Source organism: Cinclus cinclus, chromosome 2, assembly GCF_963662255.1.
Source record: "Cinclus cinclus chromosome 2, bCinCin1.1, whole genome shotgun sequence".
Taxonomy (NCBI): Eukaryota; Metazoa; Chordata; class Aves; order Passeriformes; family Cinclidae; genus Cinclus; species Cinclus cinclus.
Window position 1 is genome coordinate 55,744,783 of NC_085047.1, and position 23,147 is coordinate 55,767,929.

At 41.9% G+C, this 23,147-nt stretch overlaps 1 protein-coding gene across 2 annotated transcripts; it reads right to left on the minus strand.

The window, feature by feature from the left end:
* Window positions 1–4,687: 4,687 nt before the first annotated feature.
* On the minus strand, window positions 4,688–22,994 carry SETDB2 (SET domain bifurcated histone lysine methyltransferase 2). 2 transcript variants are annotated; one of them, XM_062487690.1, is made up of 15 exons: window positions 22,722–22,994; window positions 21,706–21,765; window positions 19,335–19,457; window positions 17,840–17,905; window positions 17,166–17,268; window positions 15,964–16,530; window positions 14,341–14,460; window positions 13,888–13,959; window positions 13,194–13,363; window positions 12,241–12,463; window positions 11,269–11,353; window positions 10,205–10,298; window positions 9,207–9,535; window positions 8,143–8,231; window positions 4,688–6,122 (listed from the first exon to the last, which is right to left on the minus strand). In XM_062487690.1, exons 1-15 carry the CDS (start codon window positions 22,735–22,737, stop codon window positions 6,005–6,007), a joined length of 2,235 nt encoding a protein of 744 aa, XP_062343674.1. In that variant the 5' UTR covers window positions 22,738–22,994; the 3' UTR covers window positions 4,688–6,004. The 2 variants fall into 2 exon arrangements, with proteins under 2 accessions (XP_062343674.1, XP_062343675.1); XM_062487691.1 differs by lacking the exon at window positions 13,888–13,959.
* Window positions 22,995–23,147: the final 153 nt, after the last annotated feature.

The following is a 23,147-nucleotide window of genomic DNA, read 5'->3' on the forward strand; positions in this document are numbered from 1 at the left end:
CCGCCGGTGCCCCGCCCCGCGCGCCCGCGCGGCGCTGATTGGCTGCGGCCCTCGCGTGGCAGGCGGGAAGGCGCGTCGCTGCGGCGCCCGTCATGTGATAAGGGAGTCGCGGCCAGGCCACCCCCGCGCGCTCGGGCGTGCCGGGGTCACTGACCGGGAACCGGGTTCACTGACCGGGAACCGGGTTCGATACCCGTGCCAGGCATTGCCCCGGCCCGCCGCCGGGCAGCCATTTCCGCAGGACTTCCACCATGGGAAATGCAATATCCTGCCTCCTACCATCCCTCCCGTGTTCACTTTTCATGGAATTACGGAACTACTGTCCGCCCTAAACCTCCCCCGGTGGAACTTCCTGTTACTTGTTGCCACGGAGGATACACCGCCCCCGCCCTGGCTACGCCTCTGTTTCAGGGTACGGTCACCCGCGAGCTTCCTTTTCTCCAGACTAAGCACCCCGAGCTCCCTCGGAGCTCCGCATGGGAGTTGTGCTCCTGATCTTTCCCCAGCTCTGCTGCCCTTCTCTGGGCATGCTCCAGCACCTCCACGTCCTTCCTGATTTTAGGGACCCAAAAACTGAACACGGGATTTGAGGTATGATCTCACCAGGGTCAAGAACAGGAATACAGTCACGGCTCGGTCCTGCTGGCCACGCTGTTGATGATACAGGTGTTACAATCCGCTGTGTAACAACTGGCTTTGGCTATTATGTATTTGCTTCTGTGAGTTATTACAAATTTAACCACTTCTGTAGACACAGTGCAAAGTGTAATTGCTTTTGTGGACAGTGTAACTAAAATCGTGCCTGAAGCAAGGCTATCACAAAATGTAAGCTTGCTTGAAAAAGATGTATCACGAAATATGACTGCTCTTGCAAAATGTATAATCAAGATAGCCCAGGCAGAGAACAAAATATCATAAATATTTTTATATCATAAAAATATCATAGTATCTCACAGAATACTGTGAGAAATGAACCCCTCTTTTCAAAAATTATGGAAGTTTAATAAGGGATAAAAGGGAAAAATCAATAACAGTGCTGGGTGCTTGGCTACGGCCAGAGGGATCCCAGCTAACCACAGCACCTTTCCTTACATAGTTTATCTATTGCACTGGTCAAATACAAGTTCATAAAGATTATACTTACTCAAACATTTCTTTGAACTGGTATACGTGTTCCAGGAATTCTTAAGCTTGGTTTGAACCCTGTCCCACCTTTTTAGAGTATGTACAGTGATCATGGATGTGGTTTTGAGTGTCGTTTGCCACTTCCTCACAACGACCCCCTGTTCTGTGGTTTCAGCAGGTGACACTTATTGATAATCAAAGGGTCAGTAGCAGGGGTCCTCATCACATCCATTCCTTAAATGTTATCTGACTGTGCAGACGGTTTTAGCTTATTTCCATTACTGTAAGTTTACCACAAGTACTTTAAATCAACATCAGCTATTTCACAGATATATTTGAGTTTTCATTATTGTCAGTTACAAAAATAAAATAATTAGTTATAATTTCACAACTATAGCAACTTTTACAAAAGTTAACATTATAATGCACAACACATAGCATCCACTTTAATATTTGCAAAAGCCAAAACTATAATATGTGTTTATCACACTGTCCACAAACTAAAATATCACAGGGGCCAGGGCATTGGCCACGAAAAGTTAACAAATTATACCATATCAAAAGCAGTTAAAAGTGATTACAAACTGTACTGTATCAAAATCATTGTGATTAATAGTATTTTGCAAAAGCCAATAAATAACAGCGAAAGCCAACAATTGTTATTTTTAACAACACCAAGTCCAAAGTGGCATCAGAAGACCACCCGGACTGCCTCCCTGACCCTCAGAGACTGTAGCTGTGGACTTATGCAATGCTGTGGCAACCTGAGGCGGAGCTGTGGTAAACGGGCTCTGAGAAACATGCAAAGTCATTTCGGGAAATAATGCAACTGCAACAGTATAAAGGACTGCTTGCTGAAGAACTGGGTGTGCTTTTGGCTGCTGCCATGAACCCAAGCGCTATTTTGCTTTATTGATTGGTCCCTTATTATCTCTTATTAAACTCTTAAAATTTGGAGGAGTGGGCTTCGTTTCTCATACAGGCCAGGATGCCATTGGCCTTCTTGGCCACCTGGGCACACGCTGGCTCGTGTACAGCTGCTGTGGACCAGCGCCCCCGGGTTATTTTCTGCCGGGCATCTTCCCAGACACTCTGCCCCCAGCTTGTAGCTCTGCCTGGGGTGGTTGTGACCTAAGTGCAGGACCTGGCACTTGGTCTCATTGAGCCTCCCCCAGCAAGCTCACCAGCCACATTAACAGGCATATTCTGGCTCCATCAGGAGCCAAAAATAACCAAACATAACACGGAGCTTTTAAGATCAGTTCCCTTTACCAGCTAGATCAGCTTTGGCTTTTCAGCACTGCTGGCATAATTCCACCTGGTTTTCCAAGTCCCTTTGCACCTGCCCAGATGCAGCATATCAGAGCTAAGATCACCCCCCCACACACCCCCCCCCCCGTGTCCAGGCCTGGAATTAGATTATACCTATTAGCCAAATGCTGCTAAATAATTCCAGTTCCCAGATCTATTATCTAGATTATACTCAAATGAGTCAACATTATGCAAGCACCCACAAAAATAAATCTTAAACTAGTAAAATCTTCCTAACAGAAGTATGTTCTTCAACACAGGAAAAATATCCTCTGTGGAGGAAAATCAAGTCCAAAACCCTTATGAGCTCTTCCTCCAAACTGTTGCACTATCAAGCCATACAGTTCTGTGTAATACAAACAGCTGGAAATTAATGCTTAGTGATTTTTTTGGCAAAAAAAAGTCAGTTAATATGCTCCATTCTAGTTTCTTTTACACTTATGCCATAAGAGATCTTCAGCTTCCTTTGCATTTATATGCTTATCTTGGGCGCTAATATTTACTTCCATGGAGCCCATATACATCCTCACATTCCTACTGACTCTCCATAAGGACTGTCTTGCTCACTGAAAGTGCTGGAATTCACATCTCAATGCAAGTAATTCCCACCTGGCACTCTTCATTTATGATGTCCCCTACAGGCTGATGAGAAGTCCCAAATGTGTCACTATCATTCCACAGGTGCTTTTGAGTACTTCACTTGGAATATCTTCACCAGTTTTTCCATCAGTGCTTGTGCTGGGCGCTTCACACTGCTCTACTAAAGCACAGGTGACATGAGGGGCTTTGTTCAGAAATATCCCCATCTATGAGCTGTGACAAGCAGAGAACAGTCAGCAGAGCAGAGAGAGAGCTCAGGTGAGCACTCCTGTGGTCATTATCTGCAGAGGATACTTGCAGGACACCGCCAGCAGAACTTTCTCTAGAAATACTACAGAAGCAGGCAGAAATCACACCTTGTAAGGTGATTTTGCTCATGGATAGGTTATGGTCTCTGGTCTCAAGGAGGAAAATGAAGAAGCACTAGCCTGGAAAAAGACCTGATAAACCCACCTAGCCAAAAAGCCTTGTCTCATGCCTTGTGTGACATCTACACTCACAGCAGGGTCCCACACAGTTGCAGACCACATGGAGCAAGTAAGTGCTGCCTCTTTTGAAACGTCAGGTCTGTTTTCCTGCATTAAGAAACAGAGATTTTCCTCAGCAGCCCAGTATTGTTAATTCCTACTACTGATCTGGAATATATAATCAACAGCAGCAAAATGTACCTTCTTAATACCCCCTCCTGATGCTTCAACAACATTCCCATCTTCTTTTCTGCATCCAAGTCAAGCACAGACACAGATGTTTTCTGCACTGTCATTTGTTTAAAAGGCTAATACCACTCCTGGTATTTATCATACGCTTTGGGTTTGTCTTACACTTTGGCATGCCTCTGGTTAACATTGAAAGGTCTTCCCCCAAGGCATATTTCCTCTAAGCAGAGACAGATCTTCAATGAAGCAAAAAGCAACTGGGCTGAGTGCTGTCTTCAGCTAACACAGGGGCTGCAGCGACAGAAGGACTGATCAGGGCAAGAGTGGGTAGCTCTGACCTTCTGAAGAGGCACTGCTCCAACACTGGGGTAACCCCACTCTTCTGCATTTATCCCTGAAGATAGGTGGTGAAAGCCCACACAAACCCAGAGTGTGATGACTGGGACCAAAGCTGAGAAGTTTGCTTGATGGATGTGTCAAACTCTCAAACAGAGCAGTGGGAGAGAAGATCTGAGGTTTCACTGTAAGCAGAATGGTTCACAGGTCTGTTATCTCTGTTAAAGGTCCACTTTTAACCCACTGAATCCCCTTCTGCATGCTGAAACTTGAAAAATTCAAGAGCATCCTGTGTTGCAATACAACCCCATGATTTTTAAGCTTGAAGCATCCCAAAACAAATTAAAAAAAACCCCACTTAGGGTCACAGATAAAATGTTTGCCCACAGTTACACAGCATAGATACAACCCAATTAAAACAGAACCCTAAGCCATATGTGCATATGACATCCATTGCCTCCTAGCCTCAGGGCAGAGAACTGGCTCCTGCTTCTCTTTAATTCTGTAGTATATGCTTGGACATAACCAGGCCAAGACCTTAATTTGTTCCAACCATTTCTCTGAAAACCCCCACAGGAGCAGGGTGACACAGTGAGCACTGAGGCATATGGACATGGAATCTGGGATACCAACCATGCAATTAACACACAAATAGAAGATGGTTTTTCCAAGACTCATTTATCAAGGAACAAAGAACAGTGCAGGTACAAGACTCTCATGTTTACCTTCTCCAACAAAGGTAATTTGACTTCAAGCCAACCACTTTATTCCACAAAGGACAGCCTGAGTGAGCCATTTTTCAGCTCTCATGCTAATCAGCTGGCTGTATGGCAGTGATCTCCCTGTGAGCTGGGATGGTCTCAATGTTACTCCTCAAGGCTGAGAGACCCCGATCGACTGCAGGTCTTTGGTAGGCAACACATGTCACACACAGCCTTGTACCATGGTGCCACTAGATTTTGTATTGGTAATTTTAAATAATTATCATATCCTCTGCAGTAAGAAAGTAAACTTTGCTATCAAACTGTTAAGTCTTACTTTTACAACATTTTTAATAAAACCACTTTATTTGAAGCCTTTGGAAGTGGTGCTTCCGAAGCATTTAAATTCTTCATCCGTGACACCTCCTTGCTTGCCCAAAGCTCCAACACAATCAAAAGCCACACACCTGCACACCCATCCCTTGCTCCATTTCAGACCCACCTCCTGCATCTGCACTCCGTGTCCCCTAATGTAACTTGTTTCTCTCTTACCAACAAACCATGTGGTAAGGAATTCTGTGGCCCACCTGTCTCTTACACAATACGGCACTGAGATGAAGTACGCTGGATTTCTCAAGGATTTCTCTGTGTGTCACAGAAGTGGAGAGGAGTGCAATCCAACAAAACCCAGTTATTTCCCCCTGCTGCAGCAGGATGTGTCCAGCTCATTTTGTAGCACAAACACAGCTCTGCAGAACTGTTCTGTTTAATTCTGTCTCTGTTCAGGACTATCTGTCCCACCGGATCCAACAGGCTTAGGTGTATTTTAACAATTCCTACTGCCCAGACAGGCAGTCTTGTATTCATAATGAGTTTCAGAAACTTGAGCTTTGCTAACTCAGCACTGTGGAGGGGCACAGAAAGCACCAAGGAACTGTTGTACTCATCAGTGGAGTCCCTGCTGCAGATGGCATGGAGCAGAAATTCTTCCAGTGCACTATGACTTTTGCTTGTGGACTAGAAGCAGAGAGGAGGAAGACTAGGAGAACAGAAATTACCTAGGAAAGGTTTTATGCCTGTGCTTAGGATAAACAGTTCTAATTCTGTAAACTACAAAAGTATTATTTAAATGTGAATTTAAAAAATCATCAGGTGAAAGGCATTTTAGTTGAATGCAATTAGCACCACGGACTTGAGGGCTGTTTGCTGAGCAGTCATCCCTTCCAGCATATAAATCCCCACGTACAAGATGTGTTGACAGTAGGAAAGCTTTGCCTATAAGGTTTTTTTCCTGCACTTGTGAACTCCACAGTGACAGGAAATCTCTGTCTCTGGCATGCTTCCAGCTTCATAACCATAATCCCACGTGAGTTCGGTTCCAGCTTTCACAAGTCTAAGAAACAAAACCTCAGTCAATTTGCTTGAACTAAGTGAAACAGTACTGTGCTAACAATTTGTCAACAACAACACACATGCAAACCCATAAATTGTAGGGGGCAGGGAGCATCATACAGGCAGCTTGCTGGGAGAGAAACAGGGGATGCAAGGAGTTGCTGACACACTCGTGCTGCTTTGCCTATGGAAACTGCTGTGGAGATTGCAAATATGGTTGGAGTCTAAACAATGTGCTCTAACTTAAGAGGGAAATTCTGGGAAACAAAAAATCAAACAAACATGAAAACCCCACCAAAACCAAAGCCAAGCAAACAAAAATACCAAAAATAAAACAACAAACAAAAAACGCCAAAACAAAACCAAAATAAACCACCCCAAAACAAAATGAAGAAAGGAAAACCATGTAAGTGATACATCTAAATGAATAACACAGTTTTGTTATTTTTCCTATGTACAATGCATCACTGAGGTTTGAACAGATCTCGAGATATGTTGCTGAAGCCTGTCGTCTTTGGTCTGACAGGCTACCTTTTAATGCAATTGCACTACGTGCACGAAGCCCAAAACTCAGAATTAAACACATGCTTCTCATGAGCCAGCTGCTCTGGTAGTACAACAGAAGAAATGTCTAAGGTAGGAAATTCATTGTCCAAAATGAATGCCAAACTGAATACCTGAGACTATGACGCTGAAGGACAACTGATGGAAAATGTAATAAAATATGAATATTGTGATGAAGAGAGTAATTCTCTGATGTTTCTCACTGGATATGGTATAGGGGACATCCAGTGAATTCCCAGGCAGCTGACTGACAACAAACAATGAGGACTTTTCATATAGCACATAATTTCAGCCTGGGAGTTGCTGACTTGAGATGGTCTAGGGGCCAGACATGTAAAACAAATAAAAAGGTAACTGGGCAAGTTCATGGAAGGCATGCAATTAAGCTTCATGATCCAGATTAAGTCCTTCATTTAAAAAAGCTGTAAAAGGGTGATGCCTAGAAAATGGAAGAGCCAATGAGGGGAACTCTCCTTCAACAAGCTTTTTCCCTAAGTGTCTTTGCTGGTCAGTATTATCTCTCTCCAGTGGCTTCAGTCCCCACTACACTTCTTTACTGAGTACCTGAGCAAGAAAGACTCTAGCTAAAACAAAACCTTTTTTTGAACATATTTCAAAGCATTGTCTTCACAGTTCTTGGAGACCTCCCACTGCAACCCACAGCATCTGTGTCAGTATGGAGCAGAGTTGCAAGAAGATCAGTGTTCCCTGGAACTGGTTTGTCTGCGCAAGGTCTCTCCTCTCTGTTCTGTTCTCACCTAGTACTACTGTTGGATGCATGTCAGCGAACTTTGTTCATACAATTCATCTTTCCTCTCCTGGGTTGAGCTGATGCCATATTGTGTCTTGCTGGCACCAGCTCTCTGTACCTCTCTTTCTGTTAGATACTAAGGAAATATCTGCATCTTTTACTTTCAGAACAAATTTTCACCTCTGAGTATCCTATTGTCACATCCCTAGGATGTGCTGGGCTACACAAAGTCCTGCTTGTCCTGACAGCTGTGAGGAAAAGGACTGAAGCCAGCTTGTTTGGCCCACAAAGTGTCTCAGCTTTAATATCCTGTGGGGTTCAATCCTGCCCTATGGGATGCAGATCTGGTGGCCATTCCTCGAGACACAACAGTGGGATAAGTGAATCTTGGCTTTCCAAATGACCACACTGAGTTAAACCTATTTCTCCACTGAGGAAGATTATCACTGAAGTGGACACATCAAAATTAACCTTCCCTACTTTACATTTTAGGGCAAAACTGAAGTAAAACTCATTAGTGATAACCAATGAACTGTATTTCTTCTGTCTTTAGCGCACAAGAAGTCACCTTTAAGAAGGTACTTTTGTGGTTTTATAATCTAAGCACCTGCCCCACCCCTCAGTGTAATTATGCCCTAATAACTAAGCACTATTTTTTTTCCTCCTAGGACCTTGAATGAACAACATTAAACTTCCAGAAATTCACCTGTTCGTGAAGAATGCCACCCATGGAAAACTTCTGTTGTGAGTTTCTACAAACACACTTTGTGCAAAGAGATTTGGGTAGCAGCTGTGCTGTAAAACAGAAAAGCTGGATTAGAAACAGTCCAACACCACATTGTTGACTGAAGAAACTATTTTTTGTCAGATATCTGTCACCAGTAAAGGTACTTTCTTCCTTCCCTTCTCCAGCCCACATGGAAAGTTTATCACCCAACTGCTGGTTGCCAGGGCAGCAGTGGTAGGGAGCAAGGAATGGATTACATGACTATGTGTTGGCCAAGTAAAGGATGTGAAAGGTCACTCAGGTGCACGTAGGAACATGTGTATACTCATGGGAGCAGAAGGAAGGTTTCTGCAAGATGCACTACTAATATTACCATATGACCTCTGCAAGGAAGTACAGCTCAAACATATGCAAGGACTTTGCTGTAAGACATTCATGCCAATGAAGAGAAATAAATTATTTGCAGAGTACCTGCAAATGTGTCTGAGCTGGAGGTACTTGGCAATTGATTGCTATTTATTTCTGGGCAAGTCAAAATTGAGTGACTTAGTTAGCAAACATGTACACAGTATGACACCACTTTCTGAACCTATGAATGAACAGTAGGGAAGTTTTGTAAAACAACACAACACATGTCCTAAAACAGCACAAACTATAATTTAAAATGGCTGGTGAACAAAGTAAACAAAGCTGGGAGAAGCCATGTGGCTCACCAAAAAGTGCTATTTGCTCTCTGAACCTCTAAAAAAGGCCATGACAAAAAAGATGTAGTTCATTACTGGGGAATATATCTCTTAGGAACCCAGTGGTGCCAAAAACTGCAGCTGGTACACAGCATTATCAGCTTATGGAGGCATGAATTGCTGGTGTGACCCAACCTACTGCCCTGTCACCTGTGATGGCAGGGAGCACCAATGTGCCTCTCTTGTCATGCACCTACCACCCATACTGTTTATGTGCAAAATCTTTCTAGTTTAAGCTTAAATAAGTAAATTATGTATTTGCAGAGACAACTAAGAGAACCCATGCAATGTAGTACTTACATTTATAAAACGACCCACATTTCCTTCTTTTGTGGCATCCAGTATATAAATATTTTCTTCATTAGCATTCCTGGGAAGCATCCCATCACCATCAGATTCCTCACAAAGTGCATCTTGTTTTGGCTGCCTGCTATTTTCTTTGCAGTCAGCTTTTAGGGGTGCATTTTTGGATGGCCTCACAATGCATGTGTCATCCAGAACACTGGACGTGCCACAATCTACACCCTGCAGTGACAGATGCTTTCTTTTGCATCCTGCATTCTCTACACCAGCAGAGTCAGTCTGTCCAATTTCCATCAGATGCTCTTCCTTCTGCTGCTGGGTGGATTCTGTCAATGAATACATACATTATTTCTCAACACTAGTTTAAGGCCAAAGCCTTTCCCTTGTTTGGCCCTGAATTCTTAGCCACCCACTTTTCCCCCATCCTCCAAAATCCAAGCAGCTTCCTTGCTATCTACAAGCCTATAACACAACTTTTCCACGTCTCTGATCAATCCTCCCACAAATGACTGTTTCCTGCTGTGATCCCTAAAGCACTTGCTCAAGGTGCCTCTGAGTGACCAAGAGTCTCACTCTTCTCAAATCCCATTCCAGACTGATTTCTCCCACATAGCATTTTTTATTATTCTCCACCTCAATTCCCAAGAGAATCACAAACTGTAATTAAGACAGAATCAAGACACATGTGCAAAGAGCATCGGTTCCACACTGCCTCTCCAGCTCGAGGTCCCCCCACCCCAGTATTAAATCCTGTTCAATTCTTGTTGGCTGGAGCAGGTACTGGGAGTGACACAGCAAGATCTGCAAGACTGACTTTCCCACAAGTGCACAGTATTTGAGAAGCTGCTGTCTGGACAGTTCAACATGTCTCAACATCCACGGACAACACTGTTCTACTCCAAGAACTGGCTTGTCCACACTGTCTACATTAAAGTGTATCACCTGATGGGACACAACTGTACAAAGCATGCAGTATGTAGAGCTCTGAAACCTACTTTCTTTTCCTTTCTTTGTTCCACTGGTTAGTTTTGTTTTGCTTGACTGATGAATCTGAGAACTATCATCTTCATCTGAGCTGGCACTGTGCACCTGTGTATCAAATGAAAAGGCTGTGATGTGTTGTTGTTGCATGCAGCTCTGGGCCAAGAGGGCACAGCAAGTGGCTTTTAGAGCTCCAAGGCTGAAGATTCAAAGGTACTGTAATGCATAGCTGTGGCTGAATTTGAAAAGTTAATACATTTACTGCAATGCAACATTTATCTTAATTTCAAATTATCCTTCATAATAACCAGGAAAGAGTCCCCCAGTCAATGAGACATGTAAATAAGTGCTTAAGTTCCAACCTTTTCACCAGAATTGTAAGTTGCTCACCCAAATCCCAAACATGCTTTTTACACGGTTTCAGTGAAATGACAGATGTGGCAGAATTTCTCCTCTCCCATCACAAAAAGACAATAGTTACAAGACCTCTAGAACAGACAGCACTGCAAAATGTTTGCATGAAAATACCATGTGCTTTTCTTGAAGGCAATGAATCCAGTAAAACCTGTAGCATAAATTTACACCAGTTTTCCTCCTTTGCACATGTTTGCAGGCAATGCTTCACACTCACAAAAGGTCAGGAGTCACATTCAGGTCAGTTCTCCCAACTCTGCCACTGTATGAGAAAACTGCATAGACACCCTAAGATTCCCTTCTCTCCCTGCTATGCCATTCTTTGGGGAGATATCACAAAAATATTATCACTCTGACCACCTAACCCTGTACACAAGGGGTGCAGGGGGAAAATAATTACTTCAGGCTCTTGAGGAGTGTAAGTGAAGGGTGGAGAAGGGAAGGCCATGAGATTAGATAGTGCTGGTCTGAGGGAACATGCTGAAGGACTGATAATGGAGAGGGAATGGGGTGCAGCTTCCAGCATGACAGCCTAGCTCAAAGTGTGACAAAACCTCATGAATAAAGCTCATCAGAACTATCTAAACATACAAGGAGAAAAGGTAAAAATTAACACACATATTCAGCACAGTGAAAAGTGAATCTGTTTAAAGCCGCTTATTACCATTTTTAGCTGGTGATGGTGAAAAACAGGTGTTCTAGTTCCAGGCCTTCTCACAGTTGCATTACTTGAGTTCTTTAGATGAACCCTGTACAGAAAGGTCAAAAGGAAATTATAAAAGACAAACATCCCCATAAGGAACTCTCACAACACACATTTCTCTAACAGTCCCTAGCTCCGTTCTCTTCTCTAGAACTACAGCAGAGCCTGCAGTCTAGCTACATCCCATGTTCTGCGAGTATTTTGTTTTTAAGAATTGAGAACCTAGACTAGCTTCTCTATAGTATTTGTAAGAAAGCAGCTGCTCAAACTTCATTGAGAGATCAGCAGGTTTTTTTTACATCCTTTTCCAGTTGTCATGCTGAGAAACCAATTGTCTGTTGCTTTACTATTATTATATCAGATTATTTCAAAATAGAGCACCTACAGAGTTTTGGCTTTTCCTGCTACTACTTTCAACAGTTTTGACAGTACAGCTTTCAACTAGGAAAACACATTCACTGCAAGTCAGGTGTTGTCAGACTCTTAACAGGAGAGGTTAAGGTTTCTGGCAGGAAAGGTTATGTTACAAATAATAAAAGGTTTAAAGACTGGGAGCAAAGGGCATAACTGGCATCAGCTGGTGGCTGATGTATTATCAAACCTTTCAGTGTCATTAAGTATCTTTAAACAATTTATCTCAAGTATATTTTATTAATTCTTTCAAATTAGCATTACCATTAATGCCCTGAACAGATCAAGTACACACAAGAGACAAACTGAATTTCTAGAAAATGCCAAGTGGGACATATAAGTAAAATTAATATAGAGAGAAAACTCTGCCCCACTAGAAGAAATAACTGGGAATTTAAAAAGAAGTTCAGAAAGAAAAAACCACCACCCTCATATGAGAACATACTCTAAGTTACACAACATAATTTCTAGATTAGCAGAATGTTAGTTTTGTTATGCTTAAGCTTACTTTGCTAAACTTACAGGGTTGGTTTATTTTCATTATCCACAGTCTGAGACAAAGATTCCTGATTCTCAAGAATGTCATTTTTGTCAGTCTGAACTAGTTCAATCACTGAGTCTGAACGTTCAATGCCAAGTTTTCTTTTTTTGGAAGAAAAGTCATGGCCTCTGTCATTCACTGCACTTTTCTCCTTCAGCTCTTGCTCAGCATCTCCCAATGCTTCAGCTCTGCTCATTAATCTGCCTGAAAAAAAAGAAAAGTTTTCTTGTTTTTTTTTTTTAAATGCTTGCTTGCCGAGTCACACTCACTATCACAGGTCAAACTCGCATTAACAAATACAAGAGCATTACTTGGGAAAGCAAAATATGAATGCTGTCTCTAATTCTATTATGTCAATATAGGCTGAAGTACAAACTGAATTAGACATGGACATGTAGTGATAAGACAAAGGACAAAATTGAAAGAGAGCACATCTAGATTAGGTATTACTAAGAACTTCTTCACTGTGAAGGTGGGAGGCATTTGTACAAGTCACCCAGAGAAGCTGTGAAAGCCCCATCTCTGGAAGTGTTCAAGGTCACCTTGGGTGGGGTATTGAGCCACCTGGTCTAGTGAAAAGTGTCCCTGCCCGTCCTGGGGATGCAGCTAGATGTTTTTTAACGTCCTTTCCAACACAAATCATTCCAAGATTTTGTGATTTTTACTGAGAGCCCTGGCTTAGGATGCACAGATTTGTGAGGGAAAATAATCAGCAGTCAGAGACAGGTTTTACTTCATATTGTTTTGTTTGTCACCATCTCCTAGCAGAGCTCTTCTAAGTTCTTCTGTCCATTTGATCATATTGCAAGTTAAGATTACACTGACACACTTCTCTTCCAACCCTGTATTTCCCTGTTCTAAAAAACAATCCAGAGCACACACCATGGGAGAGGGAGAATTATGCTACATGTCTTCACAGGTCCTCTGCTGCTACCTGAGTAAGTACAAACAAATGTCCCCTTGTCGATGTCATCCAGGCAGCGGACACCCCAGCCCTTCTTCTCTGTGTTGAACACTTGCAGCCTGACTTGAATGCCATGCTGTACAACTCTGTTCTGACACATCAGCTTGTCACATCTGCACAACACACTACACTCATAAATCCTGTCAAGAGGAAGAAAAACAATACACAGTATAAATGGATGCATTACCACAATGAAGTTTCTATTATTAATTTCCCTTCTAAGCATCAACAAGGCAGTGGACTGAAATATAAAGAGTCTGGTTGTGCAGCAATGCTCTGATGCTTGTGACTTTCTTGACTGCTGATTCATTAAGTTTAAGAGTCTGTCTGCCAGATCTTGGCACAAGTATACAAGAAAAACAAATGCTGTATTTTTGTTTCATAGGAGTAAATCACACAGAAACAGAAATCCCTATGAAGTACCTAATTTTATACTGGAACAGATTTTAGCATGATGACCTGGACTTCACTGTAGCTGTCATGAATTTCAGGATTTAATAAAGCATTTCTAAAAGGACTCATAAGTGTGCTTTTTTTTGCACCTGTTTCTGGGTTCTCTGGCAACTTTAATTCTGCATGTCAGTCAAAAACTAACATCACACAGAGGACTGAAAGGGCTCCTCAAGCCTGTAGATTCAAGCCTTTGGCTATTGCAGAAATCTACCTTGCATAATTCCTCTCCCAGACACCTGAAGTAACTGGCATCTTCTCCAGGCCACCTATTAATCCACAGGAGCTGAGTAAGAGAAAGGGCAAATACTTGAAGCATTGGATGGCTTTGGAGATTCTTGGAAGGGTCACCCATAACCAAGTCTGGCAAAAGCAGCTGGCTGATGTGTCTTTAGGACTCTGGTCAGTCTTCACACTTCTCTTGGACCTTGACCCAAGATGTGAAAACTGCAGGATCTGCAATACAAAAATTCTTTTTCCCCCTCCTATTACTCAAGTCACATTAATTATTTTTTATCATCCTGATCTGTCCCTAAAATTGTGACAAAAATGGAAGGTTTCAGTAATCCAAAAACTCTAGTTATTTTAATCCTGTGGGCACTTGGACTGAACTATTAACTGTTGTTTTATTTGTATGCTCTTATTTTACTCCTGTAGTCTTTCTTACCCACTAGGAATAGGTCCCTCCAGTCTTTTGTAATGGTATCCACGGGATCTTTTACTACTTGGAGACAGAGAAATTTTACTACAGCCTCTTGCTGTTAGCTGTAGGCATGCACATTTTGACCTAAAATTAAGAGTAAAATATCTCAGAATGGATTTGAAGTAGCATAAATCAATCATACATCTAGGTAATTTGAAATGCACTTGACTACACACACAGACACACAGACACACACACACACGCATTTCCGTATATCCACCTGTATTCCCCCTCCCTGCTCCTTTTACTCCACAAGGCTGTTTCAGGCACCTTTTTCCTTAGTCTCTTGGCTGGTTATATGTGCTTTACAATAACTATGTTCTCTCCACCCCATTCTTCTGCCAAGCTCCTTAAATGCCACATGTAAAAAGCTGAAGCACAACAGGAACTTATTATAAGCAGGACACAGTCAAATGGATCAAATGAATGAAAATTACCCCTTCTGGCACAGCATCCCAGCCTGTTTGCCACTAGTCAGTTATCTTCCTCCCTCCTTAGCCCTCAAGAAGTGAAGAATTTTACACTGTGGAAAATTCAAGCAACAGTGCTTGTCTTCACCATTATATGTCACGACAACTTCAAAGAGTCACAGAAATTATGCAAATCCTAAACCCCAAAACTGCACATCAAAAGCATCTAAATTCTTGTGGGACTTCAGTGCAAAGAAGTAGCACACTGTGCGCTTGCTGTTTCCCACCACTCAGCTGAAACTAAATTACTAAATCTAAGCTTCATTAGACCAGGCTGTGTGATTTCAAGCTTTTGTTGGGTCATGAGCAACTACGTTGCACAGCAGCATGTGCAACTGCCCTAGCTGTCAATGGATGCAACAAAATGGATGCAACACCAAATAATGCCTACAGAGAAATCAGACAAACACCCTTCCAGAAAGTAGACAAAAATACCACCAAGCTTGCATATGGTAACTGTGGCAGGTTCCCACAGTGTCTGTAGCTCAAGTTACTGGGATTTAGAAAAAGATGACAATGAGCAAGAGTATTGGAACTGCTCAGACCACAAAGGTATTCTGTAACCACTGATTTTTGTAGCCTCTGTTTATATAAGGGGAAGGATGACATGTAGAGGTTGGGAATGGGGATGTTTCTTCATCTGTTCTCAGTAACCCTCTAAGGTCCAAATAATCTGATCCCTTGCGGCTGTCCCACCCCATCTATAGGATGCCATTTTAGAGTAGGAACTGCAGCAGAAATTGTCATGCAGGATCCTTCCCTGCCTGCCTTGAAAACAAGCCTGCCTTTGCTGACACAAGACTCCCTTCCCTACTCTTTTTCCAAAATCAAGCTGCTAGTCAGTTCCACCTGGAGAAGAAGCACTACCAGTTTGGGAAGAAAGGAAAAGGAACACAATAATCTGCCTGTTGATTGCTTCCCTCCCCACAACAGAGGGTGGACCAGTAGGAGCACCCAAGTTCTGGAGAAGAGAAAGACATAATGGTGTCAGTCAACACAAAGCATGGCACAAGATATTCCAGCATCACTGGTCCTGTTCGGTACCGTGCCTTCACAGCCCACCACCCTGCTGTTGAGGCATCGTGTCAATGGCTTGAGATGAGATCTTTCTAACTACCTATCGATGCAGCCATCGGTGCAGTCACAGGAATCAACAAACAGGCTGGAGAAGTTGTTGAGATAATATCCACGTGGCCACGATGACTTCCGGTACTTGAAATAAGGCAATCTTGCGTGGTCGAGATTGTTACAGAAGGAGACAGGCACAGACTCAGCTCCATTGCTAATATCGGACTCAAACACAAGGGGCTCAGGATTCATGGTGTTTCTGCCCAACAGCACATATGTATTGAAGGAAAAGTGATCAACAAATAAGAAATTGCACTCTGTTTCAAACAAGTAATTTCGCACATCTTGAAAGCTTCTCAGACTCCGACCGCAAGGAGCTTTGTAATTCACATCCAGTGACTTTGACAGGCAGTCTGCTTTGGCATGGCGTCTTTGAAAGTCAAACAGGATTGGGATCTTCAGAGGATTTTCACCCTTATAGGAGTCCAGTGCTCTGTTGGCAAGACATGCACTAGAGCACTTGTGGTTCTGATACTGCACGTTTAAAGGTAAACCTTGAATTTTGCTAGATGCTTCTTTACTCCCTGAGCAGGTTCTTTCCATGTCCTCTTTCTCGCTATTTGAAGTAAAGGAAGAAAAAAAAGCAGAAAGAATAGCAGCATCTTAAGGCAACCAGTGTTGTGTTCAGTTTTTTAGCAGTTCAATATTTTTAGCCCCATTGCTAGAAGGCCAAAAGTTTCACATGGTATAGCTGTCCTAACAACATATAAAGACATATATTCAGTTGCATAGAAAAAAAAGCTTCTTCCCAGAACTTACATGCTAAAATGCAGCAAGAAGGAAATTTGAAAAAAAAAAAAAAAAAGGAAGTGTGTATTTACTCCCAACTTTCAAATCAGTACCTGACACTAAATACTAAACACAGAGACTAAGTTACACACCTGACAATCTACACAGTAAGGAAAGCCTGAGAACTGATGCTTCTAACCCAGTCCTAACCCTGAGATAACACTCAAGAACCTTTATTCACAACCTAATGCCCTATTCTGCAACGTTCTCATGTAAGAAATTAGACAAGTCTCTCCAAAACCTCAGGTTTTCCACATAGGTCAAGTTAAAAACATTTTCACTTTGAAAACTTGCAGAATTCAAACTGGGTTTAAAACACTGACTTTAGAAATACAAATTTGAGAACTCTCTCAACTGCAGTAAAGAATATGTCAAATAGGGAACTGAAATGAAGGCACTGACCTGTCAGAAACTTCTACAGTGTCTGCAGCATTGTCATCTGGAAGAAGAGGCTGCAGTGTGGGTCTGGTTTCCTGTGCACCATCTCCATTCAACTCATCACTTACTGAAAAAAATCAAATGTGAGCAAAAAATTCATCAATCCAGACTTCAATTTATTATTGAATTTAATTTAGTTACTAAAGAGATAATTAACAAAACACATTACAAACAAGACATTGCTATGAACTACGGCTAACAAAAAGCTTGTTAGCAAGTGCCCTACTGAAAAATTTTCCATGTGGTTTTCAAAGTGACCAGAAAGAACACGAATATGAAACACATTTACAGACTTCCCTTCATTAAAAAAAAAAAAAAAGGATGCCAAGCTATTACAGCTAGTAGAACCATGCACAGGATAACTGCTCACAGACAGCTCGGGTTCATAAGGGCTTACTAGTTCAAACTTTCTTCCTGTGGTACAAGTATTATACACAAAAACCACAAAAATACAAATCCAGGTGAGAGTTCACAGTTCAGTGCTCGAGGAAATTAATAATTAGGTTTTCCTCACTGCAATGCTAATGGCCTTCTCAGATCTATTTTATTGATTTCAAAGAAGGGAATTGAGCTTTCAGCGAGTAAAACAAGACAAATTAAACCCACAAACCAAACAAACACAATGGAAATGCACATACCATTTGCCAAGGTTAAGAGATCACCTAGATTAGCTTCATTCACCAGTGCGCAAGCCTGCCAGCATTCTACACAAAAAAACCCAAATCAAAACAGATACTAAGTTTAATTTAAGTAATGATAATAGGCAAAACAAGATGTTAAGTCCTCCACAGACACTTGTTTCTCCTCACCGTGCCAAGGCTGATACTACTAGAAACATATTGCACCACATACCCTAACAGACACATCTAGGAATTACAAAATTGTAACTGTGAATTGGCACTGAATATCCCTCAGCTTTTGGAAAGCTGCTGGAATGTTTCCAAACACACATAAACTGGTGGCCTACAGTGGCAGTAATATACATAAAGACAATTTAGTGTAAGCTTCTATCTTGGTCATCAGACTGATCATCTTCAGGCTAGGAAGGGCTGGAACCTGGCAGACCAAATTAATGCTACTTCTAAATTGGTGGAAACTGCCTTCAGATAGAAGAATGCAAGAGACCTGTTCTGTCTCAACCTCATGCAATAAATATTACACACTAGCAGACAACTCTCAGCAAAATGCACATTAATATTTTAGCTTGAAACCTTTACAGAACAAAGCACAGAAAAATTCAAACTGAACTTTATCACAGATTCATTGTATCATCTGGGGATTCAAGTTCAGCTTTTGCATTTGCATTGCTTTGATATTTTGTTGTAACAGTCAAGATGTGGGAGCACAAGAACACAAAAAAATGGCACTTCCAGTTTAGAGGAAGTCTAATATAGTGTATATATATATATATATATATATATATATATAATAATGCAGAGGGTGTGGCTATATTACTTTAAAAGCATCTTAGGCCACTGTACATTTTCTTGCACAAGAAACCCCCAATAAAATCTACAGATTACATTTATATGGGTGACTAAAAAAAAGAGGCAATTTTACTCAATTAAATAAACCAGTGACAGGAAATCTGTGTACTGCTCGAAGCGTATCAGAATTACAACTTTAATGTATTTTGATGTAGATAGAGGAAGATTACTTCCTTGAAAATCAGGAACAATCTGAAATGCATGAGTGTCACATTTTTCTACTGTTGTTTCAAGTTATAACGGTGTCTCTGACAAAAAATAACACTGAGATGATTATTATCCCAACCCAAAACCACTCAATTCACTGAGATCAGCTTGAAAGGCTAAAACTTCTGATAATAAATGAAATGCAAGGTGCAGCAGATATTTCATTACTTCTCAAAAATTAATATTTCAGTTCTGCATGCTTAAGAGCCATGTGTTGTTTGAAAAACTATACAGGCAGTACAAGAAAATAGCCAATTGTACCTGAAATTACTTTTCTTTTTTAAAAGAGAAAAGAGATTTTTAAAAGTGCTTAAAACCACCAAAAGCTAAGTTATTAAAATTCAGAGATGTATGGATTATGGCAGATATCACACAGACCTACACAATGCAGGCCACAGCTACTCTGCAGTCCAGTTTAACCACTACAAGTATTTCAAACCTTGGTTTGTTGCAGTTCCATTCTTGATCTTTTCCTTCAGCAATGACAGCACATTTTGCACCTGTTCAAATATGACATCCACTCTTCTACCTCCCAATTGTGTCCAAAATGTCTTCATATCACCTGAAATGCAAATTACCATATACAGCTCCTGAAAAGTCTAAAAACACACCTAACTCCTAGTGGACTATTCAAAGTCTCCCACACATTTCATTTGGAGGCACTTCTGAAAAAACAGTACAGCAGGACACATTACACTTCCAGAAGTCTATTTGTAAACCTAATCAAGAAAGTGAAACAGAAGTCAAGTGATGAACTGGAATGGCTTCCAGTGGTGCACAGTGCTCCTTCAAGCAGCTTTTTAAGCAGGTCACAAAGGGAGCTGTGGAAGCCCTTCTTCAAACACCAGCAAATGAGTCCCACTAAAAATTAATCACTGAAACTCACAAAAGTGATGCAGGAGAATACTTTCAACTGAATGAACAGAGTATTTTACTTGACAAAAGACACTGGGATATTTTTTTTTTTTTTTTATAGCTGTAACCTCTCTTAGCTGCATAGGCTGACTGTCTTGTCCCATCATTAGTTTTGGTATGTTTTGTAGGGGGAAAAACGTTCAAAATATTTTCAGATAAAAGCAGTTTGATCAATTTTGTTCAACAAGGGGCATCAGTTGAAATAATTAACACATCCCATATATCATACCTCCTTCCTCCACTAGAAATATTTATAAAGAATATTTTGTTTAAAGAAACACTTTTTAAGCTACTGGTTTAGAACTTCTCCTCTTGCAAAGGTATGTACCTTTGAGGCTAAGCCCATTCATGAAGACTCTTGTTAAAACTAGCTGTGCACCTTTGTCAAGGGCTGTGAAAAGAAAATACACGTTTCAGTGTGTCAAAAGATGATGGCAGAAGAAAGAACCAGCTCTTTCTCAGTTAATGTTGTTCTTCAATGATCAAGCACAAAAGCATAAGCAAATCTGTTTTTCTACTCCATGTCTAGAGGTGGAGTCCACTGTCACCACACTAGGTTTACATTCCACTTTCAGACAGCAAACCTCTGTTGGCAAATGTGCTGGGGTGACACCTTCCCAGCAGTCATGAAATACTACATTCTTGTAAGGCTCATAAAAAAAATATTCCTTCATTTTTTGACTTAGTTGAGAATGATTTCTGTTGCCCAGGGTACCAGAAGCCCAGTGATGCCATGGCAGTGTTGGTTACTCTCAAAAGCACCATGACAGCAGTGAAAGAGGTAATAATACTTTGTCACCACAACCCCTGCTGCTCATGTCACCAGCAGCTAAAGGCAAAATACCCAACATCAACAGGCAATGACAAAAATACTTTGTCTTGTGAAATAGCTTCATTTGGCACTAACTTTAAACATGTGGCAAGGTTAAAGTCCAATTACAGAAAAGGTCACAACAATTTCTGGAAACCTACACTACTAGTCCAAGAGACACCACCTGCCCTATGCCATTCCCACACTTTTGCTGTGAATGACAGTATCACCAATTTAAAATATCAAAAAGTATATTTAATATTTGTGTTAAAAAAATTTAAAAATACTTTCAATTAAAAATATGCATCTAGAAATTCTAGTAATGTTTCTCCACTGCAGATTAAAACTGCTGTCCTTATTCATTAAGTGTTTTCAGATATTTCCATACATTTACAAAATCTGGATAGCATTGATGGATGGATTACTTCAGAGGATGGGTGACAGAACAGTTTCTTGTTTCTGGGTCCTCAGCTATAATAATGTGTAGGCCATAGGGAAATAGAACACTCCCCTTGGAAATGCCTCCCCAATTCTCATGATGGAGTGCCCAAAACCCCAGCAGCAAAAGCTTTGTTTTGTACAGAGAAGCAAAGATTGCATTTGAAGTTGATAGTAAAATTTTAATTTCAAAAAAGACAGCGGTCCCCACCACTAATCTCTCCAGTGCTAATGCTGCTATCACCAATCACAGCCAGAAGGATAGGGAATGAGCAGACACCAGGTACATCTACCTTGTCAGCATTCAGAACCATCTCTCCAGCTAATGGTTCAAGGTGTTCACTGACATTTGGCTGGAGGGATTTTCTTTTCCCTTTATAGAATCCTTGTGATCACCTATCTCTTTTTTTTCTCAGCATTGTGCAGGAGAATAATGCTAGAACAAGATACAAGCAGCCAAGGTCAGGGCTACTCATTCCAGCTACTAGATAAACAACCTTGGATGCGTGTTTCTTGTAGTGCTGCTGACAAACTTCTGACACCATAAAAGGCAAAGCTATTGCCTTCCAGTTGAATTTTCATATCAGAAACAGTGCCAAATATACACTCCTTTCCTCTTTCCCTCCATGGATCCAAGTTATACTACCTTCAGTGCTCTCCTCCCTGGAACTGGTAAGGTTCTCCTCTTCAGAGAAGTCACACAGCACTGCAAGAGGTGCAGAATGTATAAGTAAGAGAACAGGTGACAAATTAAACATAGCTGTAGCTACATTCAGCTTTTCAAAATTTATACAAGTACATACTACAATGGGTATCAGGAGGAGAATATGTGTGAGAATATGTTGTGCTGAAAGAGTCATTCCCCTTTCAAACAGTCATCCCATGCCTTGTCAAGATCTAGCTCAGGAACATTCAAAAAAGCCATGTGAGGAAAGTTTTTTACTTACGTCAGTTCTTACTGTCCTTCAAGCATGAAGCTGTCACAAGATGATCCAAACTTTCCAACATATTCAGATAAGCTTACACAACTCCCCTGCCCATTAACTCATGGTTTTCCTTCTTTTTCCCTAATTGATGTGCTTGGCACAGCAGTGCTGTAGCTAAATTAATTTATTTAAAGGAAAAAAGGAAAGATTTTTTCAGGTAGAAAAATTACTGAATCTGTTTCTTGACAAATGCAAGGTACCCTTCACTGCAAGAATACTAAAGCGAAGTAAGACAGCACTCTTCAACCACAGTGAAGATTCCAAATTTTTATCTCCATGAATCACAGAATCAAATAGGTTGGAAAAGACATCTGAGATCGTCCAATTCAAACTATGACCGAACTCCAGGACCCAAATTAGACCATGGCAGCGAGTACCACCTCCAGTCTTCCCTTAAACACTTGCAGGGACGGCGACCCCACCACTTCCCTGGGCAGCCCATAGGGACACAGACAACGTAAAACATGCCTTATTTACGTTAGCTACTTCATCTTTTCTATGCTGTAACTGAAAAAAAGAAACCAACCCTAAACCTTTCCATTAATTCTGGATACTTCATTTAGTCGAACGGAAAAACAGATTAAGACAGTTTACTTCTAAATACGTTTCTTACAGGACTAATGGCTGCCCAAAACATGCAGAGAGAGAAATACATATATGATTTTTTAAGGCTTACTTCTTTTCTCTTCCATCCTCCGGGGATGCTGCTCGGAGAGCTGTCACCGCGCTGGGGTGGCTCCGAGCCCGGCTCAGGTCGGGGTCTCACTGCGCTCCGGCACGGCCGCAGGGCCCGCGCCGAGGGCCGGCGGGCAGGGGCCGGGGTGCCTGTCGGGCTGAGAGGCTGGCATGGGGCGTGCCTGCGGTCAGGGGTCCGGCCCCAGGTCACTCCCGCACCCCTCGGGGCTGCGTCCCGGCCCCCGCCGGCTGCTTCTTCTGCTTCTTCCTCCTCCTTTTCCTCCAACGCTGTACCCGCTCTCCCGACCGCCAGGGGGAGCAACCCCGGCGGGGAGCGCTGGCGACTGGATGTGGGCGGGCCCGCGCGCGCACGGCCTTTCCCTCTCTCTGCATTGGCTGCGGCGGCAGGAAGGGCGGCGGCACCGGC